The 22,214-nt window shown below is 42.2% G+C and overlaps 1 protein-coding gene across 1 annotated transcript in view; it reads right to left on the bottom strand.

Annotated features, from left to right (window-relative positions):
• FBN1 (fibrillin 1) overlaps positions 1 to 22,214 on the bottom strand; it is a gene marked incomplete at its 5' end in the record, with an annotated part of 229,336 nt that overhangs the window by 107,342 nt on the left and 99,780 nt on the right. The window contains 4 exons of the mRNA XM_081089678.1: positions 3,858 to 4,016; positions 9,790 to 9,915; positions 15,690 to 15,815; positions 19,046 to 19,243. Of these exons, the coding sequence (XP_080945804.1) occupies positions 3,858 to 4,016; positions 9,790 to 9,915; positions 15,690 to 15,815; positions 19,046 to 19,243 (609 nt within the window). The remainder of the gene's footprint in view (positions 1 to 3,857; positions 4,017 to 9,789; positions 9,916 to 15,689; positions 15,816 to 19,045; positions 19,244 to 22,214) is intronic.

The following is a 22,214-nucleotide window of genomic DNA, read 5'->3' as shown; positions in this document are numbered from 1 at the left end:
TCACTTCAAAGGAGAAGAAATGCCACTTTCTCCGGCTAGTCCCACCTGTGGATCCCAAAGGACTCTAAAGAGTACCCTTAAAAGCCCAGATTTTATTTCATGCGCAATGGAAAGCACTGGAGGTCTTCAGCAGGGTTAAGATGTGAGAAGATGAACATTTCCAGATCATTCTTGCTAACGTGGAAGATGTACTGGAGGGAGCCAAGGCTGCTGCAGAACCCGGGGCAAGACAATGATGACTGAACAAAGGTGGTAATGATGGAATCAGACAGAAGTAGATAAATTTAAAGCACATTTTAGAGAAAAATGGATAGTGCTTGGTGCAGGAGTAAATGTCAGAGTGGAGGGAAGAGGAAATTGAGAATGACTTCTAATTTCCTGGTTGTGCGATTGGGTAGATAGATGCAGGCTCTGATCCCTGGGGTGGGGAAAAGTGTGGTGGGGGTGGGTTTGGTGGGTGGAAGCTCTATGTTCCATCTGAACAGACGCGTTTTGAGACATCAGACATCCCAGTGCCGATGAGTTTGAAGAGGTTGAAGCCTAAAGAGAAGTCAGGCTGGACATAAGTTTTGGAGTTATCAGTAGATGGGTGATATCTAAAGCCTTAGAGATGGATGAGCTCATCTAAGGAAGGGAATGCGGGGACAGAACCCCCAAGGAACACCTACTTGTGAAAGACAGCAGAGTGATGGTGAAGGAGGGGCCCACGGGGCCCAGGGGGTGGTGGTCTGCTGCTAATGCTGCCTAATGACCCCCTGAACCAGTACACCCTGATTCAGGCCGATTCCTATTTCCCACAATGCCATGTCTTTATTAGAAGAAATTGTCTTTAGATCTATGACACTTTTTCCCCCCTGGGCTTCCAAACAGGTGTTTTTAAACAGCACCCAGGTTTCCAGAGATGTATTAACTAATCAGTTTCATATTTCCCACAAATAGCCATATTCTGTCATAGTAACCTTCTTTGAGAAAAATGACCATGCAATTTTTAATGTATTTTTACTCTCTTGCCAGAATATTGATAATTGTATTATCACTGTCACAGAGAGATTCTCCCATAGCTATTTTCCATATTGATTTAATCCATTAATAGAAATTAGGCCAATATTTTTCATTTCTTTGTGGACTAAAGTCTGGCTTCTTCTAAGACACAGTAAAATGTCTTACTGAAATACATTCATAATTCAACCTCCCATGCTCAGCCTAGCCCTTAAATTGTGTCTTAAAATGCACATAAAAGGAATCTCTTAATGTGCTGGATTTAATTGAATGCCAATTATATTAAAGGACTCATTTTGCTTCCAAGCATCAAGCAGCCTTTCTTTCTTTTTTTAGCCTTTTTGCATTTGTACAAAAGAAGTCCCATCGCTTATCATAATTTCTGCTCATTAGGTGGGTGTATTACTTTAAGCATGCCATTAAATGCATCGTGTCCTCTCCAGGAGAGTATATCAGGCTGGGTCCTGTACTTTCTTCAGCTTAATAACTGTCCATTAAATGCCTTTACATTCAGGATCAGCAACCTGGGGCGAATTTTGTTCAGTTGATGTCCACCTCTCCTATCCCCATTTAACCCAGAGATGATACAGATTTTATTTTTTGAAGAGTAAAAAACTGACCTATCTAAAATATTCCTTCCTATGTCATCACTCTCTGTCAGAGGCCCAAGCTCTGTAACACTGGTACTGGAACATTTGAGCAAACACACGCCTACCCGCAAACGTGTTTTCTCTATCAGTCTGTTTTTGCCCTGGGCCTACTTCAGCCTGTGCATCTTTCCTGATACAACTAGGACCCGAGAGAACCAGGCCTTCTGCCCCGCATGTCCCAAAGTAGGTCTTCAGGCACCTAAGCCTGCTCCAGTTTTCTCTCTCCTCTACTCAAGCCTCAACACAGGAAGAAAACCACTTCGATGCTGCTGATTCCTAAGTTAACATATGTATTTAAAAAGCAATTTTCCTAGTACCCAAGCCATACGTCTTAATAGGAAGTCACGTGTGTCTAAACAGCGACCTACTAAATGGTCTCCCTAATGAATGAAGGAGGGTGGGTTATATTTTTAGGTCAGAGACCGTAAGCAAATCAAACAAAATATATGACTTGGTATATGTTAAAAGATATTGAAAGATTTTATTGCTTCTTTAACTCACACATATAATTCTCAGCAATAAACAGAAATTTTATAGCAACATCTGTGAACAATTCTATAACCCTCGATAATGGGCAATTCACATTCTGTGAGGAGCATACTCTGAAGTATTTCATTAACTCTGCATTATCCACCCTCACCTTCCTTTTCTCTCCCAAATGTCCCTGATTTAAACACACTTTTCAGGAATCAGGTTGAGAAGGAGATATAACCCCAGTTATAACTTAGAACTGCTGGGCAAGATGTCACTTAATAAATTGTTCATTCTACTGATTGCCTCCTATAAGCAAGATTTTGCTAAGTACTGTGGAAGTGTTAAAAAAAAAAAGCATAGGGAACACGGGCTATAATGATGTAGATGATGTAGGAGACGTCCTAATGAGATTCCAACCAGTGAAAACACAATGTATGAACACACAGAGCCATAAGGCAGAGCTGGTGGGACGGGTGCCGCAGCAGGACCACAAGCCTGGAGCACTGAGGACAAAGCAGCAATTCCAGCTCGTTGTCTAGGGAGAGTATTGGACCAGGTCACCTTTGAGCCAATCCTTAACAGACAAGAGGGTAGAAAATGAGCAGGATGGCAGGGGTGAGGAAGAAGGAAGAAGGACCTGAACTGGGGAGAAGTGTTAAGAGAAAAGAACATTTGAGTTTAGAAATACTGTGACTGGGTTCAAGAAACACTGGATCACATTATGTAACGAGAAAATAAAGCTAGCCTGGCCAGTGTGGTTCAGTGGTTGGGCCATGAACCAGAAGGTCACGATTCGATTCCCAGTCAGAGTACATGTCCTGATTGCAAGCTCGATCCCCAGTGTAGACCATGCAGGAGGCAGCCAATCAATGATTCTCTCTCATTACTGATGTTTCTACCTCTCTCCCCCTCTTCCTTCCTCTCTGAAATCAATAAAATATATATTAAAAAAGAAAAGAAAGCTATTACAAAGAACAAGAGTTAAAAGATGAACAGGGAACAGATTTGGGGACTAAATATAAGGCTAAGTACTAAAATCTTATTTTCAAGAAATAAAGTGACTTAGACCAGTATATACGGCCTGACTTAGTCCTGGGAAAATTTTTCTGGACATCTTTCTCTACATTTTCCCCCAGACATAATTTTTTTTTAACTGAACTCCGGATGAGTTATGCTTTGGGAAATGTATGTGGCGGCTGTGGAGTTCACGGAGATTAGCTAGGAGGCTACCGCAATAGCCCAGACGCGGGAAAATGAACATTACGTGGAAATAAATATGACAGATGAAAGAGATATTGTAAAAAAAAAAAAAAAAAGTCAACAGAACTTGGCGAGTAGGAAAAGGAAAGTGTCAGATGTTAAGGAAGGAGGAAATGTGTACCCAGAATAGCTCCCCTGAAAGGCTCTGGGAGAGCTGCGTTTTATTCAGAGCTTTGGAGGACTGCATGCGGCCAAAAGAAATAGATGCGAATAAGAGGGAGCAATTGCTTCCAGAAAAGGGTGCTGTTCGGCAGTCATAGGCGAGCGAAATAAGAAGCAGTACCTGAAGCAGTGTTATTGATATAGGCCTCTATTTTCCCAGTCCATGACCTGGGGAAATTTTCCTGAATGTCATCTCTTATTTTTGGGAATCTTACTTACCTGGGTTTCCATGAAATCTGCTTCATGCACATTGCCACCAGGCCTGTGGGGGCCGAGTTGGGACACCCTGCAGTAAGCTGGGAGGGCTCTTACCAGTTGCTCTGATGGGACACATCTCAGGCGCGAGGGCGATCCCCGGAGACCAGCATCGGCCGATGTCACAGCAGCACTGCATTTTGGTTATGGACTGTGGCAGCTGGTTAGAACAGCGCCCGTTTGCCAGAGCCGTGTAACAGTATCCTGGGCGAACGTCTGAGAGAAGAAAGAAACACACACACATCACTGAGATCAAACTGGTTACAACGCTCTGCTGCCCGCCACCTCTGCGTTTCCCATTTGGGCTCCGGCAGCAGGAACGGACACTCCTGCCCCTGGAAGGGAAGCTGCGAGCCCCGCTCAGGAACAATGCTCCGACAGAAACCCCGTCTTCGGCTCACACCTTGTGCCCCTGCGAGCTGGTGCACTTGGCCCAAGGCCCACATTCCAATCCCAAGGTGGGAACGAATGATTACAACCATATGTGCCATAGGAAAAGAGAGACTCAGAAAACCACGGCGGTGACAGTCAATTATTACAAAGACAGGTCTCTCTACTGAAGGGAGACTGTGTTGTCCTTCGTTTCAAACGATTTCATTCGAGCCCCTTTAGGCAAATATTGATATAAATCTATTTTAAAACAACATTAAGTCTGCACTATAGTCTGCATTTCTAAGAGATCTTTCTTATTTTGCAGTCTGAAACTATGAGTCAGACTTGAGATTTTTTTTTTTTTAAGGAATAAGCCACTTTGCAGACAGATTCAATGCTTGCTAATCAAGACTTCCTTTTGTCCTGGGGCCCTAACGAATTTTATAAGGCACGAAATATTTACAAGTTCAAAATGTAGGCGATTCCAAGTTCTTAGTCCTATAGGAGACAATGGTTCTGGAAGCATTTATTTATTTATTTATTTTTGGCAGAAGGGATCATCCCAAAGCAACATGGGAAGACATATTTCTCTCTATAGATCACTTTTACTGGGTGACATCATGTCTGACTGTCATGACAACATTGACACACCGAAGTGCAACCCTGGGCTACCAAGAAGGAGCCAACTGAGCACCTTGGTCTACCTGGCACGCGTTAATGGTGTGCTTCTCTTCAAGTAAAGCACATCTCTGCACAGATCATACAAAATAATGTTCTGAAATGTAAACAATGTTTTACATATGCCTGTCATTTAAAAGAATATAAGTGTCAAATCCTTTTCTGAAGTGTGGAATTTTTTAATAGTAAAAAAATCTGCCCCTATGTTTCCTATAAGACTAAATATTAAACATTAAGTTTGCCCAAAGAGTTATATCTAGCATGGTTTTCATCTACATCATTCTTAGGAAGCAAAGCCTTCAAATCTTGATGATTGCAATCCTATATAATAAAAGCCCAGCGACCGAATGGCAGAACAACCAGAATGACTGGTCGACCAGTTGCTATGATGCACACTGACCACCAAGGTGCAGACACTCAAGGCAAGAGCGGCCCCCTGGTGGTTAGTGCGCTCCCACAGTGGGAGTGCCACTTGGCTGACCGGGATGAGCAGCTGCTCCCGCTGCAAACCCCAGGCCGACAACAGGCAGGAACCCAGGCTGGATCGATCACTGCCTCCTCATCCCAGGCTCCTCCTCCTCGCTCCCTGCTGCCTCCTCCGGATGCCTGCAGGCCTCTCAGTGCTGCCACTGGGCTCACAGAGCTGACCCCAGAGGCTGGGAGGCGGGTTTGTGGCCACTGCAGGACTGAGGCCTACTCCACCACCTCTCAGTGCTATTGTCCCTGGGCCCGGCCCCGACTGGGTCCCCTGGAGAGGCAAGTGCTCCAGCTCCATGAAAGATGCTGGACCAGGGAGCAGCCACTCAGAGGGCAGGTCCACAGCCACTCGGCTGACCAGGATGAGCGGTGCTCCCACAGCAGGTCGATCCCCGCAGGCCACGCCCCCACCAGGGCACAAATACTGTGCACTGGGCCTCTAGTAAATGAATAAAGTGAAATAAAATTTAAAAACCAGGCTAACTTAGAAGCAGTTACATTGTTAACATCAAGTGATAAAGGCTACAACAAGCCTAGACAAACTGTAAAACTATGGGTCCACTTTAAAGGGTGCAAGATCATTTCTGAAAAGGACTTAAAACCACTAGCAAGAATGAATGTGCTTTCCAGAAATTTTTTGTGATCCCAGTTCCTGCAGCTCTGGTCAGACTAATATTCTCAGCAAAGAGGCAGGACAAGTGTTATTCCAGGCTGGTCCAGGGTAGAGGGCGGGAGAGGGGTGCAGACAAGGCATGTTCTGTGAAGCCAAGGGTGGCACCTCCTCCTGAAGAGGTTGGAGAGATAGGAGTTATTACATTCTAGTTAGCAATGCCTTAAAGCCACTAGTACTTTGTGTATTTAGGGATTGGTAAATATTTGAAGATCAGAAACCAAAGGCTGTTAAGAATGGAAAGAGATGTTAAAAACTGGCTTATATCCCAGCTTCCAATGAATTTAGTAGTCCAAACCCAGTGTAAACACTTGACCAAAATTTGTCGACATAATTTTCAGCATGGGTTATCTTTCAGAGAAAAGCTGGGGACAGCAAACTCATAATGGGATAATGCCTATTATTTTGCAAATTAACTATGACAGTATGTTATTGCTCCGCTGGCTATCTTATGTGTTAAATCAATGAGACTGAGACTCTTGATCAAAATGGTGAACGTTGAAAAAATTATCAGCCATGTTTCGGTTGCCACAGTCCTTGATTTACAAATGGTACCTGCACATGCAATAATCATTTTGCTTTTGCTTTATTTTTTCCGGAAGGACAGCCTTTGTTAAAAATGCACACATTTATACAACTCAACATTTTAAAGAAAACCTATGGGCTAATAGGTAAAAGAAGAGAAAATCTGTGAAAACCAGACTCTATTTGGAGGAACTGAGCCCTGGGCACACCAGCCTGAAGTTTCCTATGTCATCAGGTAGCAATGCCATAGTAAGTGGGGAGAAAACCATTCTGGTGCTGGATCACTTTGCATGGAGGGTCAGGGGTGGGTTCAGGATAATATGAAGACCTACGGAAGCCGAGGGAGAAGAATGTCAGGATTTGAAGGAGGTAAAGGGAGGTAGGGGGAACCGCAGACACCGTCAGCTATTTTACACCTGTCCTGGCCAAGACACCTAGCAAGAAAGGAACAGGAATTTCCTCCTTCCCGCCTCCCTCTCAGGACCCAGAAGCCACATCATAGCAGAACAAATATATTACAAATAGGTGTTTGCAGGTCCTCCTAGCCTATCAACAGGCCTCTCCTATCCAATCACTAGCATCGTTGTGTCCAGCCCAGAGTTAGGGCTATCTTATGTGTTAAATCAATGAGACTGAGGCTCATTGAGGCCTAAACTAGGTACAGGACATCTTAAGAACTCCTGGGAGTTGATGTGACAGACACACTACTATGAAAAGACAACCCTACACAAAGGGTCTTAGTGTGCCAACAAATGATCACAGAACAAAAAATAAAATAATCCTGCCAGAGCTTACAGAACACATAGGGCACTGGGGCTGAGGAGGGCTGAGAGACTCAGGATGTGCTGACAGAAGGTAACAGAATTGCATGCTTAGAAGAGATATATAAGGAAACACTGCAGACCACCATCTACATATGGGATTTTTCTATTGGTTAGATTTACTGATTCCAAACAGCCAACTTACAGCTAACCTTGGATTTGTATATAAGTTGGAGACTAAATCTATTTTCCTGCCAATAGGGATTATTTGAGGGGGGTGTCTCTGTGGTTTACCATGGCAGGAAATATTAGCATTAGCAAAGGCAGATATGTCCTCTGGATAATTTTGTATAATAAATTGCTAATTATGGGTACCAGAAAGTTCCAAAGAAGGAGAAACAGCGCTTGCCTGGAGGTATGGCAAGAAAGTTACTGCATGGGCTTCATCTGGGAGGAAGCAGTGGAAGGAGGCCAGATTGTGGACTGAGGCTCAGGCTGAAATCCAGCTCCCTCACTTACTAGTCACTTAAACAACTGGACCAACCTATTTACCTGGACTCCCTAAACCCCAGCTTCTTCCATCTATGGCACTGTCATGAACATTAAGTTAGGTAACTTCCACAAAGTACCTCATACCAAGGTGATCCATAAATCTTAGTTCCCTCCCCACCCTCTTCCTTTGTAAAAAATTAGCATAAATATATCTAGTAAAAAGAAAAAAAGACTTTTAATGTAAGAAATCTGATATGTAAATGTGTTTTAACCATTTTAATGTCATTTGAGTCTCTCTTTGAAAGTTAAAAAAAAAAACCTACCTATTATCTGGCCAGGAAAGGACTTCTGATCTACGTCTGTGCTAAGCATATCCACTAGAGGTCATATGCTAATTGGGACTTTTTTTGGGGGGGAAAGGAACTATATATTGCACTTGCCATTCTTTCACTGCAGTTCCTATTCTATGGATAGATCCTGGAAAATCCAGCAATCTGGGCACTCCCATTGTTTCTAATGAAAAGTCAGATATCCTTCCCTCACTAGTTGTAGTTATCCAAATGTCAACTGTAAGAGACGCCCTCGGCTTTTATTGTATGTGACTAAGTAAAAAGGAATCCAGAATTTCAAGTGCAATTTCGTTTTGGTCTGAAATCCATGGCCTGTGGTGAGGATGTGAAGCTGAGTGTCTCCAAAAATATGGGCCAGAAACAAACATCAAAAGATAGCCTTCACTTTTCTCCAAGGCCATTTGCCACGGGCTTCCTAGCATTGTCCCAACAGTAAAGACTTACTCATCTTGATATTCAACAAATACTTACTGAGCACCTACAACATCGGAGACACGGTGCTGAGAACCACCAGGGACATAAGGACAGCAGTTACTAGTCTTTAAGGGTAGCTTATGGCATAATTAGTGAGATAAAAACATGCAGACAGAGAATTTCCCTATGAGGCCATTTGTGAGAAGCATGTCCCTGGGTAAGGGAGCAATAGCTTTCGGGTAAGCTGATCTGGAACACCCTCAAAGACAGAGGGCCTGAGAAGAATGTGAAAGGGGGCTTGAGCTGGGAAGAAGGGTGTCTTGAGTGGTGGGTGCAACATGTATGATTACAGGCATGAAAGGATAAAAATGAATGGCCTGTTTGAGGGTGAGAAGCAGGAGCTGTGCTGACAACGTAGCGAGATTGGAATCGGGCAGAGAGCAAAGCTTCTTAGCTATCAGGCTGCACACTCTGGAACCTGAACTTTAGTCTAAAATAATCGGTTTTGAAGGGAGTCTCAACAGTTGTTAAATCCAGCAGTTGTCAAATCTATTTTTTTAAACAACAAAACCCCTTACTTAATTAATATTTTTCATGGAAGCTTAACATCCAACCAGATAAAAACAGAGTTGGAGGGTGTGGATGTGGGGATTGGAGGTGGAAGGCAACAGCCCTCTCCACTCAGCCTCTCCATGCTCACAGCCCCCTCTTTAACCCCAAAAGCTCTGGGGGGCTTGCAGCACCTGAAGGATCCACTAATCTCCAAATCCTAATGGAAAACTACCAGAACAAGAGAGTTATTTAATCAGAGCACTACTTGAGGAAGATAAATCTGACAAGATAAATTGTAGAGCAGCCAGGGAGCAGGAAGACCAATGAAAAGATTATGGCAAAACTTCAGACCTGAAATCGTATAGGTCCCAGGAAATGACTGAAGGTTGGGGGTCAAAAGAGAGCAGAGTCAAGCAGGGCTTCAAGGTTTGACACTTGCATAACTGCAGGTTAATTCATAGCCTGAGGATATCTGTAGGGTCTCCCGGATCACCCCTCCCTATGGGAGGCAAAAATCCCAAAACAGGACCACAGGGTGCCTCTACTCTTTCCAAGAGTGCTTGACTGTTTAATAGGTTTCCATAGATGTACATTTTACAGTAAGTGAGAAGTAATATGACCCCTTAACAGACTTGTTTAGAAAGATGTTATGGAACTAATTGACAGAAACCATTCACGCTGTTTACAATTAGACCTACCTATGCACCTGGTGCCATCGGGAGAGGTGTAGAAACCGGGGGGACATTTGCAAAAGTAGCTGCTGACTGTGTTTGTGCATTCGCCCCCATCACAGATTCCAGGAATGGTGCTGCACTCATCAATATCTGGAACATAAAGAAGAGTTTCGGTACTCACAGAACACAACAGACAACTGTTTGTCACCCAAGGACTCAGATGTGACATTAGTCAAATAGTGTTGCCAGAAACTGCAATCTTTACAGAATAAAAGCTGCACATAAAAAAGTCAATTCAAAGAGTGGGTGCTTCTCCTCTCAATACAGGTTTACCCAAGAAATTCACCAAATTCATTATAAAAGCAAAATAAAATAAATTTCCCCTTTAAAATCTAAAACTGTGTACTGCTATTTCACCAAGTAACTACAGCATGCTAACAGTCCAAATGTCACTTATTTTTAAATTCTGTTTTCTCTTTCTCGCTCCATGGTATGCATTCAGTTAAGCTTCCTCTCTATGTACTTTATGATCTGCATCAGTTCCTGCGTTGCGTTTCAATCTGATTTTCCACAAAGCAGACACCAAAACCCCACAGAGAAGGCCACGTGGTTTGAGTGATGACCAAACGTGGCCACAATGGAGCACTCTGGCTGCCATTACGATGCTTCTCTGTGGGTTCAGGGGAGAGCAGGGGGAACACTGGGATGCTCCACCCAGAACCCACAACAGTATTAAGAAGAAAGCACCTTTCTCAAAGTGTCCCTAAAAGTTAATTTCTAAGTCATAAAATATCTATCAAAGATCCTGTGGGGAGATAGTGTCTATGGAAAGAAATCTTTTTCTACCTGATAGTATAAATGATTGCTACCATTCCTATTAAAAACACAATATATATCAATATCCAAAGAGGTTATTTATGTGATAGCATATATCAGAGAAACGCCATTGTAAAACCAGAATTAATTTGGCCAGATGGCGAATCGTCTTTCACTTGCTGGCTAGGTCAGATGTGGACCCCTTACTGAAGACTATCACAGCAACAATGAGAATGAGCTGACATGTGCTGGGTGCCGGGCATTGTCTAAACCAGTGATGGCAAACCTTTTGAGCTTGGCGTGTCAGCATTTTGAAAAACCCTAACTTAACTCTGATGCCGTGTCACATATAGAAATTTTTTGATATTTGCAACCATAGTAAAACAAAGATTTATATTTTTGATATTTATTTTATATATTTAAATTCCATTTAACAAAGAAAAATCAACCAAAAAAAATGAGTTCGCGTGTCACCTCTGACACACGTGTCATAGGTTCGCCATCACTGGTCTAAACGCTTTATGTGTGTCAACTCCTCTAATTACCCCTGTAATTCTGGTGCCCAGGAGGCCTCCAGAGAACTGGCATGAGTAATGCCCAAAATAAGAGCCAAGAGGTTCATTCATAAAGTGATGTTAAACCCAAGTCTCCACTGCCAGGGGCTGGGGAGAGGGAGGAACAGAGTTTCCACTTAGGTGCACACCCTCAAAGGTCAACAGGTTAGAAAACTCACTGTAGTGCGAACCTCCCTAATTTTCACACAGATCAAGATAGAACTCCCAGGCCATACTACTCAATGTGAGAAAACTTCAATGGCTCTGAGTCCCCTTCAGTGCCCTCTCCTGAGTAACACAGCCCTTTCCTCCATGTGTCTAGGGCCTTTCTACTTCCCTGCATCCCCTCGCTTCCTCGGTCCTGTTGCTTCCCAGGGACAGAAGCAAGAGTTCTGATTTCATGACCAGGCTGTGAGGAGGTCTCGAGAGGAAAAGGCTAAATAAATAAAGCATTTGTGTCAGAATCACTCATACTCTGAAATTCATTCATATGAATTTATTATTTCTCCAGGCTCTTATCACTCTGTGTTTATCTCCTACCAGGGACCCCGGGTAGGAGAGTCTGGGAACAGTGGCTTTCTCAGTTTCTGCAAGTCCATCTTTTCAGGGGCCCAGTGAGCAGTGAGGCTTGGCTGAGAAGAGGTTCTTCTGTGCTTGGGACACTTCCCCTCTTCCCTTGGGGCAGGCAAGAGAGGCAGAGCTGCTGGGGAGTAGCTATCCCTTGGGAGATGCCTGTGCCATGGCTGCCTTCTCTCTATGGACCTGAGAAGGGACACAAATGATAGGTCCTTTTCCTCTGGATTTGCTGCCCGGATCTTTGTTCTTGGTCTTCCTTCCCTTCCAACTATCTCTCCCTGGGTATTCTTCCTGTCCCTCAGCCACTTCCCTATCCTGGGGCTCCTCTAGCAGAGGGAAGAAAGGAGGGGGCAACTGGAATGGAGGTTGGCCCAGGTATCATTGGGACACTCAGCTATTCAGGAGCTCGATCCAGGATCCTGGACATCTACCCTGAGTGAGAAACAGGGAAAATCAGTTAACCTAATCTGGACCATCTAGAATCTAGATTCTAGATTACTCACTAGGAAGACATAAAACTAAAAATTGTGGCAGTTGTTTAAAAGCAACATGTGACACTACTAATTATGAATGTCACCAAGCTGGTGAGATGAATTTTGCTTTATTACACACACAAAATCTGGTGAAAAATGTGTGACTAAAAAGTAAACAGGCTGATTCTTCAAGTCACATGGAAAAAACCATCAGCCACGCTACTTGATAGTCACACTAGGTATGCCAGCACGCATGGTTTCTTAGTCACCCAGCACCAGCAGCCTGATCACAACGGGACAATAGTGAGAAATGCGGTGATGGGGTCTGGATGGCAGGACTGGAAAGAACCCAGATACCATCTTGTTCAACCTCCTCATTTGAAAACTGAAGTAACTCAGAGCTGGTAATCGACTTGTCCGAGATCACTCGGAGGATGAGGGACATTACCTGGACTGGGGCCAGGTCTACTCTATTCCCAGGGCTCTTACGTCTACCACAGAGATTTTGTTCAGCAATGGTACAGGGAGCCACTGATTTGAACAGTGAGAGCCAAGAGCCTGTAAGCAGCTGAAGAAGATGGAGCCCCTTCTATGTCTATGGGTTGAGTAACTCAGGAATTCTTGATGCCTGAGCTAAAAGAATCCCTAAAGCAAGTAGCCATCAGATAAATATGCCATTATTTCAGAAAGGGAAGTCCTAGGTTTTTGGCTCACATAGTAGGGAGTGTACACACTTAAGAACTACATTTTTAAAAAGCCCTTTGCATCGTGCAGCACTATTATAATTGCTAAAGGCTGGGCTGGTGATAATCTAAATCCTAAAATATTAGTGGTTCATAAGGAATCCAAGGGACTTCTTCCAGAAATAAAACTTAATCCTTTAATTACACTTTATTTCTTAATTTCCTCCCACAATAGCCTATGCAAATAGGGCTTGGTTTCCAAAAAGAAAATGCTCGTGTCCTTTTAGTGTGCACACTCCAGTCATTGAAAAATCCCAGCGAAGGAGGGCATGGACTGTGTCCGTCTTTCTCCATTCACAGGATGACTCTCAATCTTCTTCTCCCACTTACGAAAATTTAATAATTATTATTTAATCACTTCAGTTTGTTCATTTACACATCGAATGCACCTAAATTGTACATGACTTTCAAATGCACCTAAATTGTACATGACTTTTTTTTTTTTAAGTTTTGAGAAAAGGGGAATATTCTAAGAAAGGAGAATTCTCCCAGAGGAAGATCTTCTGGAAAGCTGTTTCACCATCACAAAGAGAGTGAAGGTTAGCATCTTGTAAATTTGCTAAAGCCAATTTTTGATTGAACTGGTGTGTGTTTTTAAATTACTGCGGGCTTCCAGTCAAGAGGAAGATACATTTAAAAAGCCATCAAAGTAATGACAACGATGCCAGAACAATTTCCACAAGGGCACAGAATCCCATGTGGCCCGACCATCTTCTGGGGGCTCATAGATGGTCTCTTCAGCCTTTCAGCCACGCGGGCCAGAGGGTCTGGAATTTCTCCTATTGAGCATCTGGAGATCATCCTATGCCCAGAGCTATGCCCTCCCCATCGTGAGGCGCTGCGGCGGGAGAAGAGCGAAGAGCCTGGCGTGGACCCAGCTCACCAAGCATCCTGAGAGGGCTTTCTGATTACTTTCCTCAACCGGGGTAAGGAGGCAAGCATCTCACAGCAGCCTCCAGGCCAGAGAACACGTAGTATAAACAGGGTCTCTTCCAATATCAATTTTGCAAAGAAAAATAAAAAGGAAGAGAAAAAACCCACTATCTGAATTTAATGTAACAGTAGATGGCAAAGAAAGAAAAAAAAAAAGGTCTAGCCAAAAGTATTCTGTTTTTATCTTGCTACTGACTTCAATATGTAGCTTGGGGAATGGGGTTAGGGTGGAATATTTGTGGAAAATGGTTAAGTAATTCTCAGACTGAATTTTTGGTCCATTAGATACACCACCATAATAGGTTTCTTAGCATTAATAAAAGGATTTTCAATCATTTTTCTTTCTGTCTGGATATTAAATCCGAGTGTCTTCTGTCTCGTTCACAACCACAGAAGGTGCTCGGTCCCAAATGATGCTAACTGATGGGTCTGGGTGAAAGATAAGGGACGTAGGAAAATGATTCTAGTTCAGACTGTAAGCAATAATAATTTCAGAAAATGAAACAGACTGGCCAAGTCCTACACCCCATATTCCCCTCTCTGAAAGCTGACTCTGTCTCTTGAAGATGAATATATTAATCTGAGACCACCTAAGCCTGTAAGCCACAGCCCACTCTGATGTGGATTTTGTATGCCATAAATCTTAATAGTGTACTAATGTCATAAAAATGTATGTATGATGATACCTAAGAACATATACCATAATATTTTAAAATTTGGAAGTATAATTGTTAAAGTAGAGGTTGCCCTAGCTGGTTTGGCTCGATGGCTGGAGCGTTGTCCTGCAGACTGAAGGGTCCCAGGTTCGATTCCGGTCAAAGGCACATGCCTGGGTTGTGGGCTTGATCTCCAGTGTGGGGCGGGCAGGAGGCAGCTAATCAATGATTATCTCTCATCATTGATGTTTCTATCTCTCTCTCCCGCTCCCTTCCTCTCTGAAGTATATATATTTAAAGTAAAGGTAATGGTTTACATCTAGGAAAGAAGACAACATAAGTGCTAGAGTGTGGACCAAAAGATGAAAAATGTTTTCTCTGCTGATCAGAGATGTAGGCCTGAGAATGGTGGTACATTATTGTCAGATATTACATATAAGGTACATGCACTCACCAACGAAAAGAGGGTTCAATGCTGCCTACTCATTTCCTGGGTGTTTCCCTCTCATAGAAAAAAACAGTATTTATTACACTTAGAAGCCAGGCCTCAGTAGTGGTGAATATGAACATATTTCCTGTACACATATTTTTAGAAGCTCAATCTATAAACTAAATGCAAATAAATCACTCTACCTCAAGTCATTTTTGTTTAACATAAAAAAGGTGTCCATTTAATAGGCAGAAAAGAAAATGCTAAACTTGACCTAACCCTAACCCTAACCCTACTTGTACCTGGAGAATAAATGAGTTCATAGGTCTCTTTAAAAAAAAAAATCAAACGTACGTTTTAACTAGGAAAACATTAGAAGATAAGGTATTCTAAATTATATGTAATGATCAAATTTAAATTTATATCTACAGAACTATGCAAAAACATGTGTCTTAAACATTGTAACCCAAATATTGGAAAAAGGGGGACATCTGTAGTAATGTCAACAACAGAAATAAAATTAAAATGTCATGTTTTAATATTTAATTTTTGGGTCTATAAAAGTGGAAAAAGCTGCCAGGCTTTTCAAAGGCATATTATTCCTGGTGAGAATGTTATATTTACACATTCATAGGAATGACAAAGACAGAAGGAATTAGGAACAATTTACAAAAAAAACTTGCCACTGATTTGGATTTTACCTGCCCCTCCATTTTCGAACTGCAAAGCCTGATATTTCTTACCTTCACATTTTTGTGACACTTCATTAAATTTGTGTCCAGCAGGGCATTTGCACTCAAAAGATCCAACAGTATTGATGCAATTTCCTCCTTGACAGAGCCCAGGGATGGCCTGGCATTCATCCACATCTGTCAGATTTTAGGTCAGAGAGAGAAAAATAGAGGAAAGAGAGCGAGATTAATTTATACAAAATTTACTAATTCATATAAAACATTCTTATAATGTTTTCTATATGAAGTTATAAGCATTCGCTATTTTTCCATCTTTCCTCATGTAGAGAAGTACTAACTTTTGGGGGTTTGATCATGCATGCATGCAAAGGTACAATGACAAAAACGGTTGACATTAAAAACTAGAATTATTCAAGAAACCCTTAAAATCAAAATGTAACACAATCTATAGCAAAACTGTCTTTGAGTTGTACTGAATAATTCAGTTAAAACAGACTACTCTTAAATAAGATCACTCAGACTACACAAGAGAGCTAATGTTTTTATACAAATTCAATGCAACATGTTCATCTTGCATTCTGTAGAACTGTCTTGTGCAATAAAAATTAAAGAACACAGGAAGTTAGGTCAAGAAGTGAGAAATCCCAGATGAAATACCTTGCTGGCAGAGTGGTGATGGGAGAGAACCTTTTAAAGTCAGATCATGTCCACCTCAGCTCAAAACTTCAATCCACATTAAGCCCTAGAAAATGCTACCTAGCCCCTCTACTCTCCGACCTCATGTCCTAACCTCCTCCCTCTCACACTCCTCTCCATGCACACTGGCATCCTTGCCTGGCCTCAAATACACCAAGGATGCACCTGCCATGGGCTTTGTGGTGTTGGCCCCTCTGCCTGGGCCATTCTTCCTCCACACAGTTGCCTGGCTCATGCCATCCCATCCATCAGGTCTCTGCTCCTAAGGCACTTCAGAAGCAGACCCCTCCCTGACCAGTCTAATAGCAACACCCAGCCCCCCATCAGTCACCACCCTTCTTAGTTACTCGGCTTATTTTTCTCCATAGGATGAATCACCAAGTGACCCAATACGTAGATTTGCTTTGTTTTGATTTTATAAATTGATTATCTTCCATACAGCAGGTTCTTTGTTCATTTCGTTCACTGCTGTATCACAGCACCCAAGGAAGAAACCTGTGGGTACTACATGGAGCCTCAACTATGAACCTTCCAGGAACAAATGTAATCAATGAAGGCTCATGGTGAAAGTGCCATCTTTCTCCATGTACTCTTTCTCCATCTTTTCATCCGCAACATGCAAAAGTCTGGTTTAGTGAAGAACCCCCAGGGAAGTAGTCTAACGCTTCTTCTTCTGCTTCCGGTATTTTCTTAGAAATCTAGAAGCCTGGTATCCTCTTCAGTTTCACTCTTCATTGTGTGAAACAAGAGAGCGATGACCAGTTGTAAGACCTCTAAGCAACCTGAGTTCTTGAGAAAAGTTGGCACAAAGGAAAAGGGGCAACAAAGGAACAACCATTTATTTTGGGGTAAAAGTGTTGCTTCCTGTTTTAGATGCAATGTCCTGGCCCACAAATTAATGACTGTATGTGAAATATAATTAAATTATGTTCTAGAGCTCATCTCAATTTTTTCTTAGGTCAGAATTTCCCAGTCACTTGGTAGGTTAAATATGTTTATTCAAATGTTATTTAAAATTAAGATTGTACATAGAAGCAAAATTATATAGTCTTATTGATTGTGATTTTGGGCCAAGAGGAAATATAGATGAGGGCACTTCTCTACTGGCCATACATTCTAAAAATGAAGACCCAATGAGCTCCTTGATAAACCCTTTTGCCCACAGACCCTTACATCTGGCCCAAGGACTCACAACACCAGCAAGGAGAGAGAGCCCCAAGCTGACAGCAGAATCCCTCAGGGTGGAGATGAAGAATTTCATTCACAGCGTGGCAATACAACTACCATTTTGAGTCCATGGCTTTTCACAAATTTTCTTATAAAACGCTTTTTTTCTTGGATGTTGAATAGCAGAGTCAGGGAGGGACAGAAAGAAAATGCTGGAAAAGTCCAGACTGTATTAAATGAATAGCAAAGCTAAAGAGCAGTAGCTCTTTCCTCTCCCTCTTCATTCTCTTTCCCCCAAAATATCTTAGCACCTCAGCCTCTGACTCATGGATGGGCAGCTGGGGCACTCAAATTCTGGCTCCCCGGTCAGTCAGTGAGTTCATGGGCATTAGCTGACCTCAGAACACCAAGGCCAAGAATTTCTTCAAAATTCACTGGGACTTTCTAAGGATGAGAAAAGCGAAAGGCACCAAAGAAAAGGGGAACTAAATTTACCCTATCTTCTAAAATCATACAATCAACTGCTTTGTAATTCTTGGGTTTCAAAGTGACTTCTTGCTGTTTCTGACATTGAGAAGGATGCGTCCAAAGGAGTCGTATGTTGTACACAGAAGCCAGAAGCCAGCCTCAACAGTGTTTCTCAGGAGATGAATTTATGGAAGTCTCATTTAATGGAGACCCATAGGGCTGTGTGATTAAGCTCAAGTTCTGTTTTATTGCATATTACCCTTAGAATTAACATATAGAACAAAACCAAACTAGTCTCTATTTGCCTCAGAAAAGCATACCCTGAATTTTCTGCAAATATTGCAACTTGCTAAAAAAGCACCGAAGATGTTTAAAGGAAACAGAGACAGCCTGGGAGTTTTCAGGCCCATCAGTTTAGTGCACGGCTGCCTCCGTTCACTTCCTCCTGTTTCCTGCCAGACATCCAGACAATAAAAGAATTTGTACAGCTGGAAGAACAGGAGTAAAAGCCAAAAACAGAGTAAGGGCTTCTAGGGGAGGCAGGAGAAGAAGCAAGCAGGCAACATCTGGGGATATTTAAAACTGTGAACCAAAGCCTAATTTATTTCTGACTTGTAAAGAAAAAAAAAGCATAATGTAGCCCATAAAATGGAGAGAGATGCAACAGTAAAATGGAGAGAGATGCAATTTTCTTCAGGTCAACTGAGTACAACCTAGGAGACAGGGAAACTCCAACGATTTTATATGAAGGGGGAAAAAATCAAGGAAAACAAACGACCTTGACCACAAATTTTGCTTTGGGTGCACCCACAGCATTGTTGTAATGCGCAGCACTGCTAGAACTAGAATCATAGCACCTCAGGGAAGCACCTCTGGGGTTCCAAGGAGAAACTGCTGGCAAGGAAAATCCAGGGAGAGCCACACTTCTAACGCCTAAGTTGGATGTCATGCCGTCAGAGAAATCGTGAAGTGATGTCTCTGACGCTGCTTTTCCATTCTCTCCAGCGTTGTTGGAAAATGGCCCTCCAGAGCAAACAAGATGAATCCATTAATAACGCCACCAGCCTGGGGCTTACCTTGACAAGCTCCTGTGCGGATATTGGGAATGAAGCCGCGGCGGCAGGGGTGGGGCTGGGCAGGGCACATCTCGCAGGGGTGGCCCCAGGCTCGGCCCACGGTGGCGCAGCAGAGGGTTTTTGTGCAGACAATCCCGCTGAGCTGTCCCTGGCACATCTGGTTGCTGACCACAGTGAAGCACGGGCCTGTCCTGTAATCTGAAAATAAAGAAGAAGGAAGCCATGAGAGTCCAGAAAACCAGAACCATCCTGCAGAGGAACCCTGTGCCCCATCCTGCTTAACTCCAAATCACTGACCTCAGATGATGCCCCGGGAAGCCCTTTCTACCTCTGAACCCCATTTCCCTCTCCTACAAAATGGGGATAGACACATCAGTGCCTACCCATTTAGAAGATGCTGTTGTGAGGATCAGACGAGCTAACAGATACTACACCTGAGATGTGCTATACAAATATAACATGATGACATTATTACATGTCCGCTCACTCAGGAAAAGGTATCAGTGCCTACTAGGAATCAGCCCTATGTCTGATTAGATGCTTCCGTGATTAGGAGACGAAGTCCTTGCCCTCACAGAGCTCACAGTCTATTATTATTCAGGCTGTGAAAACAAAGAATTTAAGAACCTTCAGCAAGGCAACTCATGACCCCTTCTTCTTGGGAGCTCCTTAAACGAAGAAAGAGTTACCTATTTCTCCTGAACTGAGCCTGTCTTATTTCAAATACAAAAACAAGTAAACAACCAAAAAAGTTGTTTGTTTGTTTTTATTTAGTCACGTTAAAGACATGAGGTATTGGATATAAAGAGTACGGACAATGGTCTGAAATCATTATAATCCCTGGGCAAAAGGAACATCTTAAAGCAAACAGAAATAAGCTAAGGAAGGTCACAGGAGAATTTCCAAGGAGTCTCACCAAATACAAGATCTGCCTTTTTTTTTTTTTGTATAAGGGAGAAAGTCCATCTGGATTCAGCAACCAAGAAGAAAGCAAGAAAGAGTAAGATATGGGGAACACAGAAGACCAAAGTCAGGCTGTCCTCTGTCTCCTGTGGGAGAAATTGGGACGATAATGTCCCCTTCTGCTCTACAATGGCCTCAACTGATAAGGGAGGCTGGGCTGTGGCAAGTCTCATGGGCTCCCATCCGCTACCCAACACTGAAAGATTCCTTGTGTCATTTTTGTAAGTGCACAGATACAGATAGAGTGTTTCCTGAGAGTCTTGGGATGGACTAGATGACCTCAGTAAGTTCCTTTCCCCACTGAATTCGATGGTTTTATGAACATCCCTGTGTGTGCCAATGAAACCCTGGGTTATGTTTTCATTTTTATTTTTTTCTTTCTTTCTCTAAGTAGCTCATGGAACAGAGACGTGCAATTTGTTAAGGACAAGTCTTCATGACAGTACTGCAAGACTAACCTTAGACCTTTGTTCCCCTCAAGTCTCTACATGCTCGGGCCCCGCCCACCTTTCCCAGCCCACCCTCTTGACACTTCCTCAGTTTGTCTTTTTATTTGTTTATGTATAGTTCACCCACCTGATTATTTTTTACTTTTATATAGTCAAATTCTAGGTATATTTTAATATTCTCCATAATGCCATATCTGTTGAAAATCTGCTATCTTCCTCCCTCGATACTGAATTCAAACAAGAATACAGAAATTAAATGCTTGAGCTGTTGAATAAAATCTCTGCCTTCATCTCATTCTGTCAGTAAAGAAAACGTCACTCAGCATCACGGCAGTTTGCTCTTAGATGCAGGAACTACATGGGACAAAGGGCAATGCTAAAGTCATCTTTCTTTCTTTGTCTCAAACCTTCCACATATTACCTATAGTCATTCAATGAATACTTCTCTGATATATAGTGTTTCTTTTTCTATTTTAATATTTTATTATGTATTTTTGATTCAAAAATAATTATTTCAGACAATTAGCAAAAGCAGTAACATATAAATAAGACAATACTAAATATCTAATTATTCACAATTATTCCCATAGCCCTTACATGTAATTACACATAAAGAAACCCTTGATACCGTATTGGTTATATTATCTGATATACATACTTTTATATGTGTGTATTTTTAATCGGCAGTCTGACATCCCCTGAGGGATGTAGTAGTACACGAAGCAGCAGGTGGCTGGGGAGGAGCCTGCACCGCTCAGCTTATCCCAGACCACTGCGCCTGCTGCAACCACTCGGTAAGCTTGCTGAGCAACGCTCCCACTGTGGGAGCGCACTGACCTCCAGGGGGCAGCTCCTACATTGAGCATCTGCCCCCTGGTGGTCAGTGTGCATCATAGCAACCAGTCTACCAGTTGTTCGGTTGTTCAGTCGCTTTGGCTTTTATATAGAGAGATAGTATTCCAAAATATGATTCTGATGGCATAATTTTCCAAGAAGTTACAGAATAATTTATTCAGTAATTTTGTTACTGTATGTCACTTAAATTGCTTCCAATTTTTCATTATTATACACAACATTCAGTGTATATTATTGATGAATTCCTTTAGTATGAAAAATATTGTCTCATGCACAGCCATCAAGATTTTTGTGACTATACAGATCTTAAATCTGAGGCTAGAAAGGTTACAGCAACACAATCTTTTACTTAAAAAACAAATAAAGCCTTCCATGTTAGGTAACAAGGAAGAAAATTTAGGTTTATTTCTTTTTTTCCCCTCTTAATGAATTGAGACAAGGGCAAATGCTTTAATCAAACAGATTCATGTTGGCATGCCAGTTTCAATCTTTAAAAAACATAATGAAACATGAAGTTTAATTAAAAACCCTCTCTTCAACACTGCTTGGATTTGTTTTCCCTCTTCATTTTGCCAAGACACCCTAAGGAATTATATATGCAAAGATTCAGGGTAGGTGCAAACACTGTGTTTTGTGAGTGACACTAACAAAATCAGGGCACAAAACAAAAACGCTAGGAAAATCTGATTCAGTCCTTTCTAACACTGGTTCATGACTTCAGACATGAATTCCTCATTGGAAGGCCTTCACAAAAAGAAAAATAACCCTTAAGACTTTTCCAGGGTCAACAACATCTTGCTCTCATTTCAATATGGAACACATGGAATAGAAACGGCACTTGTTAATTCTGACAATATTCATTAGTCATCTCTAGAGCCCATAGGGAGCAATCTTTATTAAAT

This window comes from Myotis nattereri (assembly GCF_964212035.1).
Source record: "Myotis nattereri genome assembly, chromosome: 1".
Taxonomy (NCBI): Eukaryota; Metazoa; Chordata; class Mammalia; order Chiroptera; family Vespertilionidae; genus Myotis; species Myotis nattereri.
Note: the sequence above shows the minus strand (reverse complement) of the source record. Positions and strands in the feature narration are given on the sequence as shown.